The sequence below is a fragment of the Pezoporus occidentalis genome, unplaced genomic scaffold (genome assembly GCF_034315485.1).
Source record: "Pezoporus occidentalis ecotype Australia unplaced genomic scaffold, CSIRO_AGI_Poc_V1 ctg30, whole genome shotgun sequence".
Lineage (NCBI taxonomy): Eukaryota > Metazoa > Chordata > Aves > Psittaciformes > Psittacidae > Pezoporus > Pezoporus occidentalis.
The window spans coordinates 987,001-1,004,710 of record NW_026914941.1 but is presented as its reverse complement, the minus strand read 5'-3'; the positions used below and the strand labels follow the sequence as shown (position 1 = coordinate 1,004,710).

Sequence of the window (17,710 nt, the reverse complement as noted above, 5' to 3'; positions counted from 1 at the left end):
GGTCAAGGTAGTGCTGCTGGCGCTGGGTGGTTTAGCACAGACCCAGGTGAGCTGGTGGGATCCTTGTTTGGTCCCCAGTGTGGCTTTGGAAGGTCTCGTGTCATAGAATCATGGAGTCATGGAGCGGTTTGGGTTGGAAGGGACCTTAAAGCCCTGTCTAAGCTGGATTTGAACACTGCCAGCTCATGTTGAGCTTTTTATTCCCTGCCCCATTGTCTGAGGGTCCCCACCGCCTCCCTGCTCCCAGCCAGGTGCCTGCTTGGGCTGGCTGGTGTTCCTCTTGCAGGCAGCACAGGACCCATTGATGCTCAGGGTGTGCTTCATTAGCATGAAGGACCAGCAATGAGCAGTGATGTCCCACAGCCTGGCACAGAGGGGACCCTGGGTGGGCAATGGAGCCGTGCACGCCATGTGGGGCCACAGAGAAGCATCCACACAGGGATTAGGCAGCAAAAGCCAGGGGCACTATTGGATAGAGCAGGCATTAACTCAGCTGACAATCCCATGGCTGCCAGGCCATGTGCCTGCCACTTAAGCCACTGATGGAGACACAAAGCAGCCAGGTGGGTAATGCAGTGCTGTGCCATGCTGTGCCATGCCACCCAATGTGGTGGGCAGCCCCATGGCACTCCATGTCCCAGTGGCCACCGGCCTGGGACGACCCACTGGGATTAGGGAAGCTGCGAAGAGTAAACCGTTTAAATCCAGATTAGGTTTAAGCAGATGCTGAGCAAAGGGGATGTGAGAGGCCAGCGCGGCAGGGACGAGAAGGTAAGAGGCTGCTTGGATACAAGAAGGGGCTGATGGGGGTCCAGACCCATGGGGCATCGCCAGTGGGGCTGGGAATGGGGTGAGGTGCCCCCTGACATGTGGAGAACAGAGGAGGATGCAGCATGGGGACACTGCAGGCTCCTCACTTCATAGGTGCTGAAGAGAAGCCAGCCCTCCCCACGGAGCATGTTCCACCTCTTCTCCCACTGCTGGTCGTGGCTGCAGGCCATACAGGAGCCCATCAGGTAGGTCCCTGTGTGCTCTCCTTGGGGATTCCCGGGGGGATTTGTCCATGAGTTTATCAGTGAGGGCACTGATGCAGGAGCACTGCGAGAGCTGTGCTCATTGCGGGGACTGACCCCAGCTGCGGAGCAAGGCACACGTGTGTCCCCACAGGCAGGAGCTGGGCAGACAGGGGTGGGAACACTGGCAGTGGGATTCCCCCTGTGCGGTGTCAGCGGCTTCCTGGGAAAGTCGGGGAGGATGTGGATACCTGAAGGGAAACCTGGAGAGGGGCTTTGGACAAGGGACAGGCCAAGGGGAATGGCTTTAACCTGCCCGAGGGGAGACTGAGATGAGCTCTTAGGCAGAAGCTCTTCCCTGTGAGGGTGCTGAGGCGCTGGCACAGGGTGCCCAAAGAAGCTGTGGCTGCCCCATCCCTGGCAGTGTTCAAGGGCAGGTTGGCCACAGGGGCTTGGAGCAAGCTGCTCTAGTGGAAGGTGTCCCTGCCTGTGGCAGGGGTTGGAGCTGGAGGAGCTTTGAGGTCCCTTCCAACCCAAAGCAGGCTGGGATTTGCATGTGTTGGGAGACCCAGGTTAATTCCCTGGGGATGGTGCTGCCCCAGCCTGGGCAGACCCTGCAGCAGTGAGAGGGTTTATGGCCTTGTCCTGCCAACCAGGGCACGTTGCTGTAATGCCAGCAGCAGGGCTGGCACACCCACAGTGTGTTTAAGGATGCAAACAACACTGGGAATCACTGCTGAGGCTTCTCAACACCAGGGGAAACGTTCTGTGCATCGCTGCAGACCAAACAGGGCGGTTTAGCAGCAGGAAAAACCTCCTGAGCCCAGGCAGAAGCTCATAAAATGTCCTTGCTACCTCTCCCTGGCTGTGTGAACCCACAGCCCTCTGACAAGGAAGGGCACAAAGAGCAATCATTAACTGTTTGCATGTAAGGAGCAATCATTTTGGCTTGTGCATATCATTGCTTAATCCTCTGTGATATGAAAAGGAATCCTTGCTGTACATAGCACGTTGAAGGCTCCCCATTGTGGCTGTCCCGTTGTGCTGGGAGGGGTTCCAGCAGCCTGTGCCTGCCCTCATCCTCAGCTCATCCGTAGCCTGTGTCACCATCCTGCCTCTGTCCTGGGGTAGGAGTTAATCATGGAAGCCCTGGAGCCAGCAGTGGTCAGTGGTCCCCAAGGGAGCACAGCCTTTCTCTGGGATGCGCACATCCCGTTGTCACTCCACAGGAAGGTCACACTCCTTGTGTTGGGGCTGGACAACGCTGGGAAAACCTCCGTCATCATGGACCTAGACAGAGGTAAGGAGCTGCACTGCCCCAGAGCCAGCCTTGGCTGGAGGCAGCAGCTTTAGGGTCCTTTGCAACCAACTGCTTGAGCCTTGAAGGACCAAGCCCCATCTGCTGCCGGCAGTGGGATCGGGAGCAGGAGGCACACAGCACAGGGATGCTGCGGGCTCACTGCACCGGCTCTCTGCCCTCTCCTGCTCACAGCGCTGCCCAGCGAGGTGCTGCCCACGGCACAGCCCGGCCAGACCCGCCTGAGGGTGGAGCGCTTCGAGGTGACCCTGCTGGACCTGCCCGGGGCCCCGCGCTCCCGCAGCGCCTGGCGCAGTCACTACAGCGCAGCCCATGGGCTCCTCTTCGTGCTGGACTCCAGCGACCTGGCACGGATGGAGGAGGCTCGCAGGGTCCTGAGCCGCGTCCTGAGCCACCCTGATGTCTCCGGGAAGCCCCTCTTATTGTAAGGCTGGGTCCCAGAGATGTGACCTGCAGGGTTCGTGGTGAAGGAGGGAGCGGGGACTCGTTGTTGGGACTGTGGGGTGTGTGACTTGGATGCTGAAGGGATGTGGTACCTAAGGGGCTGTTGAGAGGATGCTGGGACAAGGGGACCCCAGTGATGCTCTAGGGGTATCCCTGGGGATGGGGTTTCAGTGCCTGGTAAAGGCTTGGGCAACACTTCACCTAATCATAGCCAAACGGGGAGAAAGCATCCAGCCTTCCCTGCGGCCAGGCGCCCAGAGGCCACGGTGATGGTCACGCTTCTCTCTCCCCATGTCCCTAGGCTGGCCAACAAGCAAGACACAGCGTCTGCCCTGCTGCCCTGCGAGCTGATCGAGCGCCTGTCCCTGGAGCGGCTGGTCAACGAGAACCGCTCTCCCTGCCGCATCGTGAGTGCGGGGCTGTCCCGCTCCCGGTGCCCGCTCCGCGGTGCCCGTCGGGGTTAACCGTGCCCCTCCACCGCAGGAGCCCTGTGCCGCCAACCGGGGCCCCTCCTCCGGCCCGCCCCGCACCACGCTGCAGGGGCTGCGCTGGCTCCTCCGCACCATCCCCGCCCCCCCAGCCCCACCGCCCGCCGCCGCTCCGCTGCCCGACCCCGGCCCCAGGGCAGCCCGCAGCCGCCAGCCCGCCCGCAGGTTGGTACGGGGGTCCTGGGGTACCCGTCCCTGTTTCCCGTTGTCCCCATCCCCATCCTTCTCTGCGCTCTCGCCCCAGCAGGGACCCAGCGCTCCCCGCGGAGGATGCCCGAGAGGGCGCGGGGATAACGGGAGAGTACCGGCCGCCGCGGCCCGTGCCTCGCCTCCTGCCCCTGGTGAGAGTCCCCCCTCGGATGAGATGGGGTGGGATGAGATGGGATAGGGTGGGATGGAAGGGGAGTTCCGACGCCTTCCCTCACCCCCCCCTTATCCTGCCCAGGAGGACAGCGCTAAGGGCGCCGGGAGGAAGAAGAGAAAGGTGAAGGTGAGGAAGAAGGGCCTGGGGCAGCCAAGCCCAGCCGAGGAGCCGGAGGGACCAGGAGGAGGGGGTGACAGCCGAGCGGGGGCTGCCGGGGGGCTGCTGCCCCCCAACAGGGTTGGGCAGGAGGAGCTGGTTCCCACTGTGATGGCCACCCCACACCCAGGTGAGAGGGGCTGCGGTGATGCACTGCACATAGGGACCCCAGAGCCACCCCACAGGGTGTTCTGGGGACAACACAGCAGTGTGCTGCACCACCGGTCCCTGCCACCTCCATCAGCTTTGGTTGCAGATCAGCTGAACACAGAGCAGGGTCACAAAGATCCAGCTGGGAAGAAGAGAGACATCCCAGAGCATCTCTGCAGGGGCTGATGCGTGGAGGTGATGGAGGACTGCACCAGCAGCAGTCCTCTCAGCTGATTTGGTGACAATCGCATCCCTGCTCTGGTGTAGCTCCTGACATTGTGCATTTCTTCATCCAGTGCAGGCCATGAAGAAGAAAAAGAAGAAGAAAATCAAGAATAAAATCAAGTCGCAGGATCCTGCCGTGGAGCAGCAGCGTGAGGAGGTCTCAAGCACCTTTGGTTCGTATTTCCCAGGGCAGATGTTGCTGAGAAGCACTTGGGGTCTGTCCTGGTAGCAAAGGGGCATAAGGTGTGCAGGAGCCCTTGGCCATGGGGTGCTTGGTATGGGGACAGCACAAGCAAGTGCTGCTGCAGGGCGGGGGGGGCTGTTGGGAAGGCAGATGAGCCACCTCTGGGATACGGGGAGGCCACACGAGTGCCCTGTGCTGGAGCCTGGGTGTCCTTGCTCATCACAGGCTGCCTGCTGGGCCCAGGAGCTGCCCCTGTGCTCAGCCCTGACCACTTCCCTCCTGCAGATCTGTACCGCCGGGCAATGCTGGCTCTGAAGATGAGGCAGGAGCAGAGGAAGCAGCCGTCTGCCATCGCCCCCTGAGCGGAGACAGCACATCCCAAGGGACGTGTGGCTCCAAGGAACCCCACACTGCAGTGGGACCCACGCTCAGGCAGGGCTTGTGGGGTGCTTGGCCAGGGCTGGCAGTCCTGGGGCATGAACAGCATCATTGTCCTCTGCATGGCTGGAAAACCAGGGATTGCAGGAGCGAGCCAAAGCCCCTTTGTAAGATGTCTCTCTGGCAGCAGGGCTGCAGTCCTGAATGAAAGGGGAACAGCGGCCACTTCCCAACCCTGTGTTAGTATTCTGTGGAAAGCTCGGTCTGAACCCAGCTCAGTCTGTGGGAAAGAGGAAGATCGGAGCAGGCATCCCAGGGGAAAAGCCTGTCTTGAGCTGACCTGTGCCCAGGCAAAGCTGTCTGTGCAGGTCAGGGGTTCGCTCAGCCCCTCATTCAGTCCCTGGTTGCAGCTGGACAAGTCTCCTTTCCTGCTGGTGAAGGTGGTCATGGAGGGTCTGCAGAAGAGCTTCATCCATCCCCACTGGCGTCACTGACAGTGGGCACCCTGCAGCCCTGCTGGTGTGTGCTCTGAGACAGGACCACGAGCGGCATCTGCGTCCCAACACATCCGTGTCCAGCAAAGTGATGCTATTGCAGGGACTGGGCTGTATCCAGAGGGCTCTGGGTTGGTCCATGTGCTGGGAAACCATCCGTCAGCCCAGGAAACGCTGGACATGAAGTCACTGGTGCAGCAGTTTTCCTTTCCCAGCTTGACCCGTGCTCAGCAGCACAACCTGAATCAGCTCTGCTCCCGTGGTTACTGATTAACAGGCACTGCCTTTGTGGTCCGGGGGAAGAGCAGTCACCAAAGCCCTTCCCTGGGCAGGGCTGAGAAGGGAAAAGAAGAGAAACTGCGGCTGCTCTACCTTGCCAGCCTGCTGTGAAGTCTGCCTCACTCAGATTCAACTCCCAGTGACACAGCTGCCAGTGACCAGGTGGTCTCGAAGGTCCCTTCCAACCCTAACCCATGGTTCTATGACATGGGGATTAATAGACAGCAAATAGGAATAGCACAGATTAATACTGGCCTACAAATACAACACTTTTAGTAACCCATTGTCTCTGTGTCATGGAGATCCCTGCGGTGCTGGTGCTGTGAGTGATGCGGGAGGGCGAAGCAGGGACCTGTGCCTGTGGTAGAGCCCCTTCTCCTACGGTCGGGGCTATGTGTGCCCCCCATGGGGACCCACAGGCTGCCAATCAGGCTCCTTCCAATGCGTCACTTCCATGGGGTGCTCCCTGTGCCTCCTGGTGGTTTGGATCCTTGGTATGGGCACCAAAGCTGGAGAAGACACCAGTGAGACCAGTCCAAAGGCAGAACTGGCCTGGCTGGTGCTGCGGGGCAGCTGAATGAAACTTACCCTGGGAGTGAGCTGTGAGAAACCGGTTCTGTTCATCTCACACACTTTCCCCTGATCCCCAGTGAGGGATGCAGACAGGCGGTTCTAATGTATTCCAAAAGCAACCCCCTTTATCCTGCTGTTTCCATGGCTGTAGAGCCGCTAATCCCTACAACAGCCCGGAGACAATCCTGGTCTGCACCTACCAAGAATTTTTATCTTCTATAGAAGGTGAGCAGCAACTACTCTCTGTTAAAAATGGCCTATCCCAAAGCCAGAAACATCTCAGAAATGAGATCTCATCTCGGGACCTATGTGATCAAAGATAAACTGAAAGTGTCAATTAAGGGCCATGGGCAATGGGTTGGGCTGCTCCTGCCATGTGTGAAGAGCAGTGATTGGAGCAGGAGGTGCACGCTGGGATGGGCAGGGCTCCTTTTGCCATTGTTCTCTTCCTGCTATCCATCTTACGGCCTTACAGCTCAGTAACCAGCAAGGGAAGGAGGTGTGCTTGGTCCTGCTGCCAGTGGGGCGAGGTGCAGCTCTTCCCAGGCCGGTCCCAGCATGTCCCATCTGCTGGCGGGTGCACCCAGCAGCAGTGCTTGCCTTGGGAACATGTCCCATGGGGGGACTGGCACCTTCCCACGGATCCTGGGTTTGTTGGGAAGCGCTGAGCCTCCAGGTGCCAAGAAAAATGAAGTGATGCAGCAGCAACCAGCCCAGGGAGATCCATCCTTGTCTGTCGATGCAGGAAGTCAGTGGTACCAATAGCATCTTATGCAAGGAGCAGCTTTGCATTAATCCATTTCATACTACCTGGCACATCCTTCTGTGCAGGTTTCCTAAGGGGCTGGCTCAGGTGGGTCGGGCCAGGCAAAAGCTGGTTCCTGCTTCCACGGGTGTTTATCCTGGGCTGTGGATGTGTTTATAGCAACCTGGTGACACAGGAGTGAGTGTGTTTTGCATGTCTGCATCCCGCTTCCCCTCGATGGTGCTCATTCAGGGTACCATTTGTCATGGCCACCAGCAGCTCTCTCCATGGCACGTGTCCTTCTAAGCCTGAAGGATGGAGGGAAACAGGGAGGCTGCGCTTGTCTGAGCTTTGCAAGTTGCTGATGGAGCTGTGTGGTGATGGGAGGAGGTGAGGAGCTGTTACAGGGAGTGCCTGTGGGCACACACCTACGTCTGGTCCCACCTCCTCACACCAGCAGTGCTTTGCACAAGCGGGTTTTTGCCTGATGCCTGTTGTCACCATTGAAATTGAACTGTGTGGGATGAAGTCTGAAGGAGAGGAGGAGGAGTGCGGCTCGGTTGAGAAGAGGGGTGGGGAGAACAGGGCTTGGGCAGTGATAAATGCACTGCCCAGCCCTCCTGTGTACAGGGCATCAGGAAGAGATGGGGGAGAGCAGGGCAGGTGGGACCATGTGGCCCTGGCCCTGTTGTGCTGCCTCCCAGATCTTTACCCTGCTGGGCTTAACCAGCACTTATGCTTCATTGTCACCCTTCCTTGCTCCTCTGTACCCCCAGGAGAGGATGAGGAAGGTGATGTTGACTCTGAAATCCCCACTGAGAGCTCTTGACGTGTCCCACAGATGCGGCCAGGGCAGGACATCCCCCATGGCAAGCTGCGTGAGGATACACAAGCATCTCCTTCTATACCACCGCTGTTGTATGGTATTCATGAAAAAAACAAATCATGTATATTTTTCCCCCCTATATGAGCCTTGCTGGGGCAGTGTGAGCCACCATGGGTCTCACCATCATTTCCAGCTTTCCAGAGATGCTTTGGGAACCGGGCTTCCTGGCATCTGCAGTGAGGATACGCCACGCTCCAAGGGACAGGACAGGGGAGGTGAGCCCAGGTTTGGGATGCTCCATGTGTCAGGGCTTTTTGTCCACTCCTTCATTAACTCTAAAGTGCAGGAGAGGGAGCCAGAGACTGGGATTTGAACATTGCCCAGAGAAGCTGTGGCTGCCCCATCCCTGGCAGTGCTCAAGGCCAGGTTGGACACAGGGGCTTGGAGCAAGCTGCTCTAGTGGAAGGGGTCCCTGCCCGTGGCAGGGGTTGGAGCTGGATGGGCTTTGAAGTCCCTTCCAACCCAAACCACTCTGGGATTTAGTGCTGTAAAGGCAATTGAGTGCAAACAACACTTGCTAAAGGGTGTGTTGTGAGGCAAATGTAATGGGCCACATCCTGCAGGGTGCCTGCAGGTGCTCCTCATTCCCTCCCTACAATTGCCATCACAAGTTGTAGGGCATATATATAGAGCTAGGGCAAGCCTAGGGCTCTCTCTCATGGTGGTGAAGGTCTTTCCCATGCAGCTATCCTCTCTCTGTTCTGCCTCAAAGGTAAAATGCTAATGAACTTATAGCAGTAGTAATGAGCTGCTCTTGCCCTGCAGCAGTAGTAGCTGGTGGGAGTGAGCAGCCTTTTCTCCCTGGCTTTGCCATCCCCTTTGATAGGGCTGGATGTATCACAAGCATGCTGACCAGGCAGTGCTGAGGTTTGGAGCTCTTCCTCAGGTTGCACTGTTGCTGAAAGCTGGTTGTGGTATGTATGTACTTAAATAGATATATATGAGCAAGGATAGTGGGTTTTAAACCTCAGAATGGGTGGTTGGGTTGGTGAAAGCCTGCGGTGGGTGGGGTTTGCAGCTTGAGAAATTGGTTGTTATATCTAACCTGAACATCCTCTATTTATATAAGGAAGAAACTGCTCCCTGTGAGGGTGCTGAGGCGCTGGCACAGGGTGCCCAGAGAAGCTGTGGCTGCCCCATCCCTGGCAGTGTTCAAGGGCAGGTTGGACACAGGGGCTTGGAGCAAGCTGCTCTAGTGGAAGGGGTCCCTGCTTGTGGCAGGGGCTGGAACTGGATGAGCTTTGAGGTCCTTCCAACCCAAACCAGGCTGGGGTCCTGTGGTTCTATGTACACTCTCCCATGGCTGCAGCTCCTGCCCTTTGTCTCAGGTGGGCTGGGAGCCAGCAGGCTCCTGTGGCAGCTTCCCAGCTGAGTCAGAAGGAGGAAGCATTGGGAAATACTCGTGTTTCTTCTGGGTAAGAGCTCCAGGACAGGGCTGATCTCCATGGCAGCAGTCACAGCATGGGCTGAAAGGTGCTGGTATGTGATGTCGGGGCAGCTTGCCCTCTTCCAGCTCTCACTGAATGGTGAATGACCATGAATGGGGTCCTGCTGGGTATTTGTCAGCTGTAGATCCTCTGTTGTATCCCATTAAAGATGAGAGCTGGGGTGTTTGCTCTCATGTATCCTGCCGAGCTGTTGGGGAAAAGCAAGGCAATCAGGTGAGAGTAACTCCTTAAGCTGCTCTTAATTCTTATGGAAGAAGCTATGAGGCCTTTGCAGGGAAAGAGGTGGTAGCGAGGACTGGGAATGAAGGAAACATGAAAACTCTCCCTTGCTAGGTTAAATGAGCCTTGTTGGAGATGTTTTTGCTGGCAGGAGGAGGAAGGATGGAATCAAATCTGTTTAATGGGTGCCCTTGTCTCGGTGCAAGGGAATGTACTGGGGTCTGAGCTATATGGGTTTGTCACAACACGGACCAAATATATTTGGTGTTCCCCCCCCATGAAAAGCTTGGTTTTAAAAGGGGAGATTTTCAACTAAAACTGATGGTGTTTCCTAAGTTACCACTCCAACTCACTGCATATTTGAATAGGCTTTAAGGGGAAAGCACCTCTTGAGAAAGACTTGGTGTATTAATTGGCTTTTGCTCCAGAGCATCACTGGATATGGGATCAAGAGCCCCACTTGTTTTCATTTTAAAGTCCTCTGCAGTGCTCAGAGCTCAGGTCTTGTCTGTGGGAGAACTTTCACCTCATTAAACTGCGTTTGTGTTTCAGTGCAGCTGGGTTTAGCAAGACCCTAGCCCCAGCCCCTGACCTGGTGGTTTCTTGCCATTCAAGCTGGACCCTGCATTAGGCTTTACAACTCCTCTTCTAAGCTTAGCACAGCTGTAGAAAGATGATGGGGGTGATTTTGTAGGTGTTTGAGGTACAATTGGTGCACAGGCCTGCAGAGACCAGCATCTGAGCTCCGTGCCCTATTCCAGCAAACCAGCTGCTGATGGAGTGATAAACTCATTTCAGGTGGACTTGGGGTGGAGGAAAGCATGTGCAAATCCCCTTGTTCCATGGACACTGCAGCAAGGATGCTGCTGCTGAGTCTACTCCATAGTGCTCAGTGCAGGCTCTGAATTGCCTGTTCCTGCCTTTTTCCAGGAAGGCTGAGGAAAGCTCAGAAGAATTCCCTGGGAGGCCCCTGCTGCAGGCTGTGACTTCCCAGGGGAGGCTGTAAGCCCAAAGCAGATGGTTTTGACACAGGCTGCACAGAAGGGCTTTGGAAACTGGCACTGTGATGCTCTCAGTGCTTGTCAGGCCCAACTGATCCAGGGGAATGGGATGCATGGGGCCCAAGGGAAGCACTGAGGAATGCCTCATGTGAACCCCTCTGCAGACAGTTACTGGCTTCCTTCCCTCGTGTGTGTGTTGCAAGGATGATGCAATTCCTCCTTGTAACACCCTCAATGGCATGCTGGATACTCATTTGGCATTCCCGGTCCTGGATGAGACCTGCTTTACCAGGCAGAGGACCACAAGGGGAGGATGAAGCCTGCAGCATGTCCTGGTGAGGGGCAGTGGGAAATACCCATGGATATCAGCAGCTAAAGGCTGTGTGTAGACCCCCAGCAGATGCAGTGTTTGGGTGGCTTTGGCCTCTTTCAGAAAGCCAGAGCCCCTGGTCCCATGCCCATCAGTCAGCCCTGTGTGGGCAGGATAAGCAGAGACCACACTGCAGGGTTGAAGGTGGATTTGAAGGTCTCTGTGTGAGCAGACCAGGATCCTGCCTTGGGATCTGCTGGCAAAAATGCTCTCCATGGGAAGAAACAGTTGTCACCAGATCCGTGAAGGATCTGCCCTCTTCAGAAGGAGGGGAGGGATAATGGTGTTGTCAGCTCCTCCTGCATGGCAGGGAAAGGCTCCCATGGACTGGAATAGAGCCCTGCCAGTGTCTGCCCAGTGCAGTCACTAGGGCAGCCCTGAGCATGGACTCAGACTTTCCCAGATGAAAATGGCCTAGGGATGGTTCTCAGAGGGACAGGAATCGCTTCCAAAGTGGATAGCTGTGATGGTGGTCAGACAGTGCCTTTTCCATGATCTTGTTCCCCAGTGCCAGCATAAGCTCCACAAGCTGCCCACATCAGCTGTCAATCCAAACAATCGGATTAACGAGGTCTACTCCAAGATATCACAACATTAAAGGTAAACCTGCAGTAGTCATCAGGAGGTGGGATGGATCATGAAGCAATGCCTCTCCATGGACTTCATACACCTCCGAGCGCCCTGAAAATCCATACCCCGGTTCTAGGGCACAGCAAGCTGCTGGCCTGCTCTACAGACAGCTCTCATCCTCCAACCAGCCACACGATGGCAGAAGAAGCAAAGAGCATCCCCAAAAGAAGGGGTTTAGCTAAAACAAAGCGGCGAGGCTGTATACGTGCGTCCTAAGATTAGCGGGGGATGATGGCTCTGGCCTCTTGTGAATCTACCTACCAAGCACTGAGGTCCAAAAGCTTCCGTTGCTGTCAATATTAAAAACAAAGGTTTCAGGACTTAAACTGTCCTGTGAAAGGTTGTAATGGACTCTCCCAAGGAGTGAGCAGCTCATAGCAATCCCTTAGGTCACTCTGAGTTAATGCCCTGGTTGGCAGGCTATCAAGGAAAGCTTGGCTGATGGACCAGATAACTAGTTTCTGATGCTAATTGAAGTGATGTGTCCCAAGTGAGCTGTATTGTGCAGAATTCCCCTTGGGATCTGCCCCTTGTGGTTCCATTGCCATGGGCAGGGCATGTGCGGATGCAGGAGGCCCCTTTGGTACCCCTGTGTGTTATCTGCATGGGGACCAGCTGTCTGTGGTGTTAAAAGGGGCATTAAAAGCAGATTCCCATGTAAAAGACCTGAGAGCTGAGGCAGTTGTTCCCGAATCAGCAGCTGAATCACCCAGGCTGTTTGAGGGTGTGAAAAGCCCAGTCAGGGCTCTTCTTGTTCCTCTCTGTGGGCATGGTTTCTGCTGAGATAGGGGTTTCGCTGCCCGAGGGCACTGTGTCAGCAGCTAAAGGGGAGGTGACAGTGGCCTTGATTTCTCCAGTGAAATCCTGCCTTTGCTGTGCAGGGTAAATAGGGAGATGGATGGATTTAAGCAGTCTGGTTCATGGAAGGAGCCTGGTTCTTGCTCTGGATGAGCAGGGGAGACCTGCTTCATCTTCAAGCTCCTTGGAAAAGAGGCAGGGATATGCTCTTTAATACCTTGGTCACAGGCATTGTTGGCAATGCATTAAAGATGATGAATAACCTGTTTAATGCTTAATTCCGTATCACAATGTTGCATTTTAGTTCTAATTCCAGCAAACCTCTCTAAAAATAAGGACATCAGCATTCCAAAGTAAACTGGATAGGGGCTGCAGCTTGCAAGGGTGAGAGATGAGGAGTAACTGCATCTCTAGGAACATATTGAAGGGCAAAATATAGCTTTCTTCTATAGGCCAGGTAAGCCAGGCTGCCTTGGCAACAATGGGTGTCTGGCCACAAAGGCTGGTGGTTCACCATACATCACTGCTCTGTTCAACACACAAGCAGGGAACACATGGGAGAACAACAGCTCCCTCTTCTAGCCAACAGAAACAGGCTTGATATCCATCAGAAAAGTAACAAAAGAGCAGCGCCAAAGGTCTAAGTTTAGTTCTCTGCTGCTGTTCTGTGGGGAGGGAAGCCTGGAACTGAGCTGGTCGGGCATTATGTGAAGGTGTTGAACAATCCCCATTCATTATGTAGGATGTGTTTAACAGTGCTGAGCATTGTTTCCTGGTTTCCTCTGTTGTGGTTAGGCTTTTGTGTGGCAAGGTAAGGAGCAGTGCAGCTGCACAAGGAGGAGTGGAAGGGTTGCACTGACACACAGGTGGTGCTTCATAGAGCAGACATGGTGGTTTGAGCCTTGGTCATGGAATCGGGGAATGGTTTGGGTTGGAAAGGAGCATAAAACTCATCCAGCTCCAGTCAAAACACCTTCCATAGAGCAGCTTGCCGCAAGCTCCTGTGTCCAGCCTGGCCTTGAACACTGCCAGGGATGGGGCAGCCACAGCTTCTCTGGGCACCCTGTGCCAGCACCTCAGCACCCTCATAGCAAATCACTGCGGTGCTATTCTTGCTTTTAAAATGCCAAGTGAGAATCTCTGTGTTTTCCAGGTCTCTGGAAGCCCATAGCTGCCCTCTAGGCCCGGTTGTGGTGCAGCGAGGTGAGTTTTGCTCAGTGTCTGGGGAGAAGCCTGCTTTCAAACTGGAGTGATGCTGGCTGCTGAAATGGAGGTGGCTCCTGGGTGTTGGGACTGAGCAGCCCTCTGTTTCCTACAGATCTCTGGGGCTGTTAGCAAGGAACAGCACCAGGAAAACTCTCTACCCTGTGCTGTTACTGAGGATATTGCTCCAGAAAAGGCTGTTTTACCATCAGGCAATAGCAATGTCAAAAACATAATAGGATTTGTTAGGTTACATCTTGTCTTTCTCAATTCTGGTGGTTTATGTGGAAACACTCCCCTGCTCTGTACCCTCTGGACTGGGGAGATGCTCCCTTGAGGAAGCATGTCAGCTAAGTGCTGTTCCCGCTAGTGTTATCCCAACCGGGAGGGAAGAGGGATGTGGGTTTGGCTTGCGTGTAGCCAAAAGAATGGGAACGCTGGGAAGAACTGGTCAGCTTCTGTGCCCGGGCATCGCAAAGCTGCAACAGGAGTGAGCCCGGACTTGCTCTTTGGCTGCTTTACCCACCCAACGCTGTCCCTTCGGGATGTGCTCGCGGGGATGCGCATGGAGCCTCCCGGGAGCAGTTTGCAGCGGGAAGAAGGAAACACCTTCCCTGGTCAGTCTTGGCTCGGGGGCAGCGCTCCGAGGTGCTTGTGATGCTCGAGCATCGCGGCAGTGGCTGCGCTTCTGTGCCAGGGCGTTATCCCGTTAAGGACCAGCGCTCCGCGGGGCGGGCAGCGGGGCTGCCGCTGCCTCCATCCGCAAGACGAACCCCGGGGGCTGCGCGGGCTCCCCCCGCCGGCCCCGTCCCGCACTACAGCTCCCAGCCTGCTCCGGGGCGGGCGGCGGCGGGACAAAAGCGGAGGCGCGGGGGAAGTGCCTGCAGCCGAGCGGGGCCGGGCCGGGCCGAGCTGAGCCGTTCCGAGCCGGGCTTTGCCGTGCGGTGCAGCGCGGCGGGGCCCCGCCACCATGGACCGAGCGGGGATGCGGCGGTGAGGGCGGCGGGGCCGGGCGCTGCCGCGATGCTCCGCCGCAGCCTCAGCCGCCTGGTGAGTGCGGGGCCCGGGCGGGAGGAGCTCGCTGTTGCTGCCGTTTCCTGCTGGTATTTCCCGTTTAGCGGTGGTTTTCCCGGGGTGCGGGGTCGGGGTGCAGCGCTCCCGATGGGAGCCGCAGGGGAACCCCGCGGCAGGGCCCCGCCGCGCTGCGGCTCCAAGCGGGAACTTGCTGTTGCTGTCAGTGCCAGTTCTTTCATTTCCCACCCCAAAACGTAGAGGAGGGCACATCCCGGTGCCTGGAAGCACGCACGCAACCCGCGGGTTTATCCTGGTGGGATGCAGGGCACTTAGAAGGGTGCTCCCCGCCGCTTTGCCACCCGGGTACCTTAAAACCCCTCCCGGTGCCACATAAGCGGCTCGGAGATTTCGCCGTGACCTCATTGCTTGGCCTGAACTCTGTAATTACTCATTTTTTCCCTCTTCCACAGCAAGTGCGCTGAACCCGGTGTTTTAACAGCTCTTTCAGGAGCTCCTCTTTATCTACTGCTGTCATTTATCGTGCGGTGCGTGGTTCCCAAAGTTCCGGGAGTTTATACACCAGGCGTGTGTGGCTAGAGCAGCAAAGGCATCCATGGAGGTTCAGGAGCCGTTCCCTGAGGCGCACTGCACCTCTTGGCCCCCCATTACCTGCCAGAATAATGGGCTCTGCCTGCAAGGCCGGAACCCCTGGGAGATGCATTCCCATATCCACTTTTGGTGTGGAGCGAGCTGTTTGGGCTGGATTTCCAGCCTTTCTGCACGGGGGACTCTAATCTCACCCTGAAGTCTGGAGGTTGCTCTGCAGCAGTTCTGAAGGGGGGAAGAAACGGTTCGTTTTCCCATTTGCAGGCTGTGTTTCTGTTGCAGGTTCTGGGTTTAGCCCTGTGGAGAGCACACCTACTGCAGCTGCTGGTTTGCAGCCCTGGGGACAAATGGCTCTAATCTCAGTTTCTGGCTTTGATGGCTTTCGGTTTACCTCTGCCTTGTGTTATGTGTTTCCTACCCCAGGAGGTGGTTGGGGTATGGAGCATCTCCTCTGAGTGCAGCTAAAAGTGTTGCTGAGCGGTTTTGGACCTTGTTTTCCGCATACTGGCTTTGAGAGTGGTGTTTGGGCAGTTGAGCTGTGTTTGTTATCAAACTCGTGCATGGGTCCCTCAGCCATGGGCAGATAGCAGCTCCCACTGTGCTGCAGTGGCTCTGCCCTGTCCCCAGCCTTGCAGGATCTCCCAGGAGCTTTGGGTCCCTGCTCCTGATCTATGGAGGAGAGGATGACCCATGGTGTTGGTCTGGATGGGCAGCATGGGGCTTCAAGTGATGCTTCTCTTCTGGCAGTGGCATTGCCACTGCAGTTGTGGCTGCCCCATCCCTGGCAGTGTTCAGGGGCTTGGAGCAAGCTGCACTAGTGGAAGGTGTCCCTGCCCGTGGCAGGGGTTGGAACTGGATGGGCTTTAAGGTCCTTTTAACATAACATAAACCAGTCTGGGATTGTATGATTCTGTGTTCTTAAAGGCTGCAGTTTATCTGGCACTTAAGATCCCATAGGGCTACTTAGACTAACATTGTCACCTCTTCACCCTGTGGTCTCTGTCAGAGGCTCAAATACCAATGGATATTAAACCCTGTTTTCAGATGTATTTCACAGCTTAGGGATGATGAACATGCCTTGCCCTATCAACATGAGTGTTCTGTTATCCTAACCTAACTTCTTATCCTGGATAGAGTATGCAAGGGGATGTTAAAACAAGCAAGAAGGGCAGAGTGGTGTATATGGGGCTGCTTTGCCTGATGCTCTGTGCAGAAACAAATTGGGTTCTGAACTTCAATTTACACTGCTGAAATCATCCCTGCTGAAAGCAGAGAGGGGTTGGGATCACTGTCGGGAGGCAGGATTGAATTGCCACAGGTAATCCACTTTCAGGCCACGCTGTTCACTTGGAAATACAACTTCAATTCTTTATTGGGAATGGATTCTGCCATCGGAATCTTATTTATAGTCTCATGCTCCCTGTATGGCTGCTGTGGGGAGGATTGCGGAGTAGAGTAGGAAAGTGCGTTGGTGACCGGGGAGTTTGGATCCGTCACCTTGTGTAGGATTTCGGGATGAGTGATACCCACTTCCAGCCTCCCTTGGCAGCACCTGGGAGCTGCTGGTCCCTGAGTCATGCCTCAGAGACAGTGTGCTCGTTTTCCCTTAACGACTTCTCCTGGGTTTTTCCAGAGGTAGGGCTGTGTGCATCTGTTGGGCCATGGCTACAGCGCAGCTGTGCCGGTGCTGATCCAGCTGCTGGGAGAAGTATGTGAGAAACGCAGCAAGAGAAGTTGCTGATGCCCCCGTTGTTTTCAGTTCTTCCTCCCATTTAACTTGTATTTCAGCTGTCGCCTTGATCAGTGCAGGAAGGGTGGGGAGCACCCATGGGTGCTCTTCTGCCCTCTCGGGATGCCCGGTGTTGGCTGAGCATCCCGCCTGGGTCTCTTGTCTCTGTGGTCCCTGGTATTTTCCTTCTCTTGTTTAAAACCCAGGGTAACAACAAGCACTCTGTAATTGGGAGCAGAAATTGTGTGTGTTTGTGCAGGGTCTAACAGGACCATTGCTGTGTTATTCCCTTTTAATTAAATACCCTGGGGCCTGATCCTCTTTGCTGCCCTTGCCCTGGTAAATCCCTTGTGCTTAGCAAGTGCTGGGCTGGTTGTGAGCTGCTGGCTCTCGAGAACATTGCTTGATGCTGAGATGCCTCTCAGATGGGCACGTGGTGCTTGTCCCTGGGCTGGACCTGTGTTGTGACTTGGTGCCTTTGTCTTGTTCTAATCATGTTCCTTTACTGGTCTCCTGGGGTCTCCAGTGATGGGGATACCCCTGAGTTGGTTATGGGGCTGTGTGGGGTCCTCCAATGGGACTTGGCAGCTTCCCTGGGTCAGGACCTGTTCCTTGTTGTCCCCACTGGAGCACGTTGCAGAGGGACAGTAAGGAAAGCACAGGGGGTTGCTTGGTGCAGCCCTAAAGCCTTTGTAACCGTTACTCCTAATTTGCATGCTCAGTGATGCTTTCACTTGGAGCCTAATGTGAAAACCAGTGTGTGACCACCCCGGGGCCGGGTTGAAGGGATGGGCACTCAAGGCTGGCTTTAATGTCACCTATGGGGGGGAGGGTCCCAGGCAGGCTCCCCTTGCTCTGCATCCCCTGGCTGTGGCCACCGTGCTGCCACCAGAAGGGTTTCTGTCATTGAAGTCGTTCAGAGTGTCACAAACCTCCTTTCCAAACCCTTACCCTTCCCAAAGTGGTGTGGGACCGATCCTGTGCCTGTGGATGGG

General features: G+C 55.8%; 2 protein-coding genes across 7 annotated transcripts in view; both read left to right on the top strand.

Annotated features, from left to right (window-relative positions):
- The first annotated feature begins 273 nt into the window (after positions 1 to 273).
- On the top strand, positions 274 to 8,172 carry ARL13A (ADP ribosylation factor like GTPase 13A). Its single transcript, XM_062627473.1, has 10 exons — positions 274 to 385; positions 925 to 1,016; positions 2,243 to 2,313; positions 2,506 to 2,755; positions 3,077 to 3,182; positions 3,259 to 3,604; positions 3,709 to 3,913; positions 4,230 to 4,331; positions 4,628 to 5,667; positions 8,149 to 8,172. Exons 1-7 carry the CDS (start codon positions 353 to 355, stop codon positions 3,720 to 3,722), a joined length of 912 nt encoding a protein of 303 aa, XP_062483457.1. The 5' UTR covers positions 274 to 352; the 3' UTR covers positions 3,723 to 3,913; positions 4,230 to 4,331; positions 4,628 to 5,667; positions 8,149 to 8,172.
- A 6,060-nt stretch (positions 8,173 to 14,232) lies between these two features.
- The window catches only part of ATP11C (ATPase phospholipid transporting 11C), a 120,164-nt gene continuing 116,686 nt past the window's right edge, over positions 14,233 to 17,710 (top strand). For all 6 annotated transcript variants that reach the window (XM_062627397.1, XM_062627398.1, XM_062627392.1 and 3 more), the window contains exon 1: positions 14,233 to 14,416. In XM_062627397.1, the coding sequence (XP_062483381.1) occupies positions 14,390 to 14,416 (27 nt within the window). In that variant the 5' untranslated portion in view covers positions 14,233 to 14,389. The remainder of the gene's footprint in view (positions 14,417 to 17,710) is intronic.

Coding starts and splice junctions, on each gene's coding strand:
- ARL13A (XM_062627473.1), top strand. CDS start 353: ATGTCCCACAGCCTGGCACAGAGGGGACCCTGG. Junction 2,756..3,076: donor TCCGGGAAGCCCCTCTTATT/GTAAGGCTGGGT, acceptor CCATGTCCCTAG/GCTGGCCAACAAGCAAGACA. Junction 3,183..3,258: donor ACCGCTCTCCCTGCCGCATC/GTGAGTGCGGGG, acceptor CCTCCACCGCAG/GAGCCCTGTGCCGCCAACCG.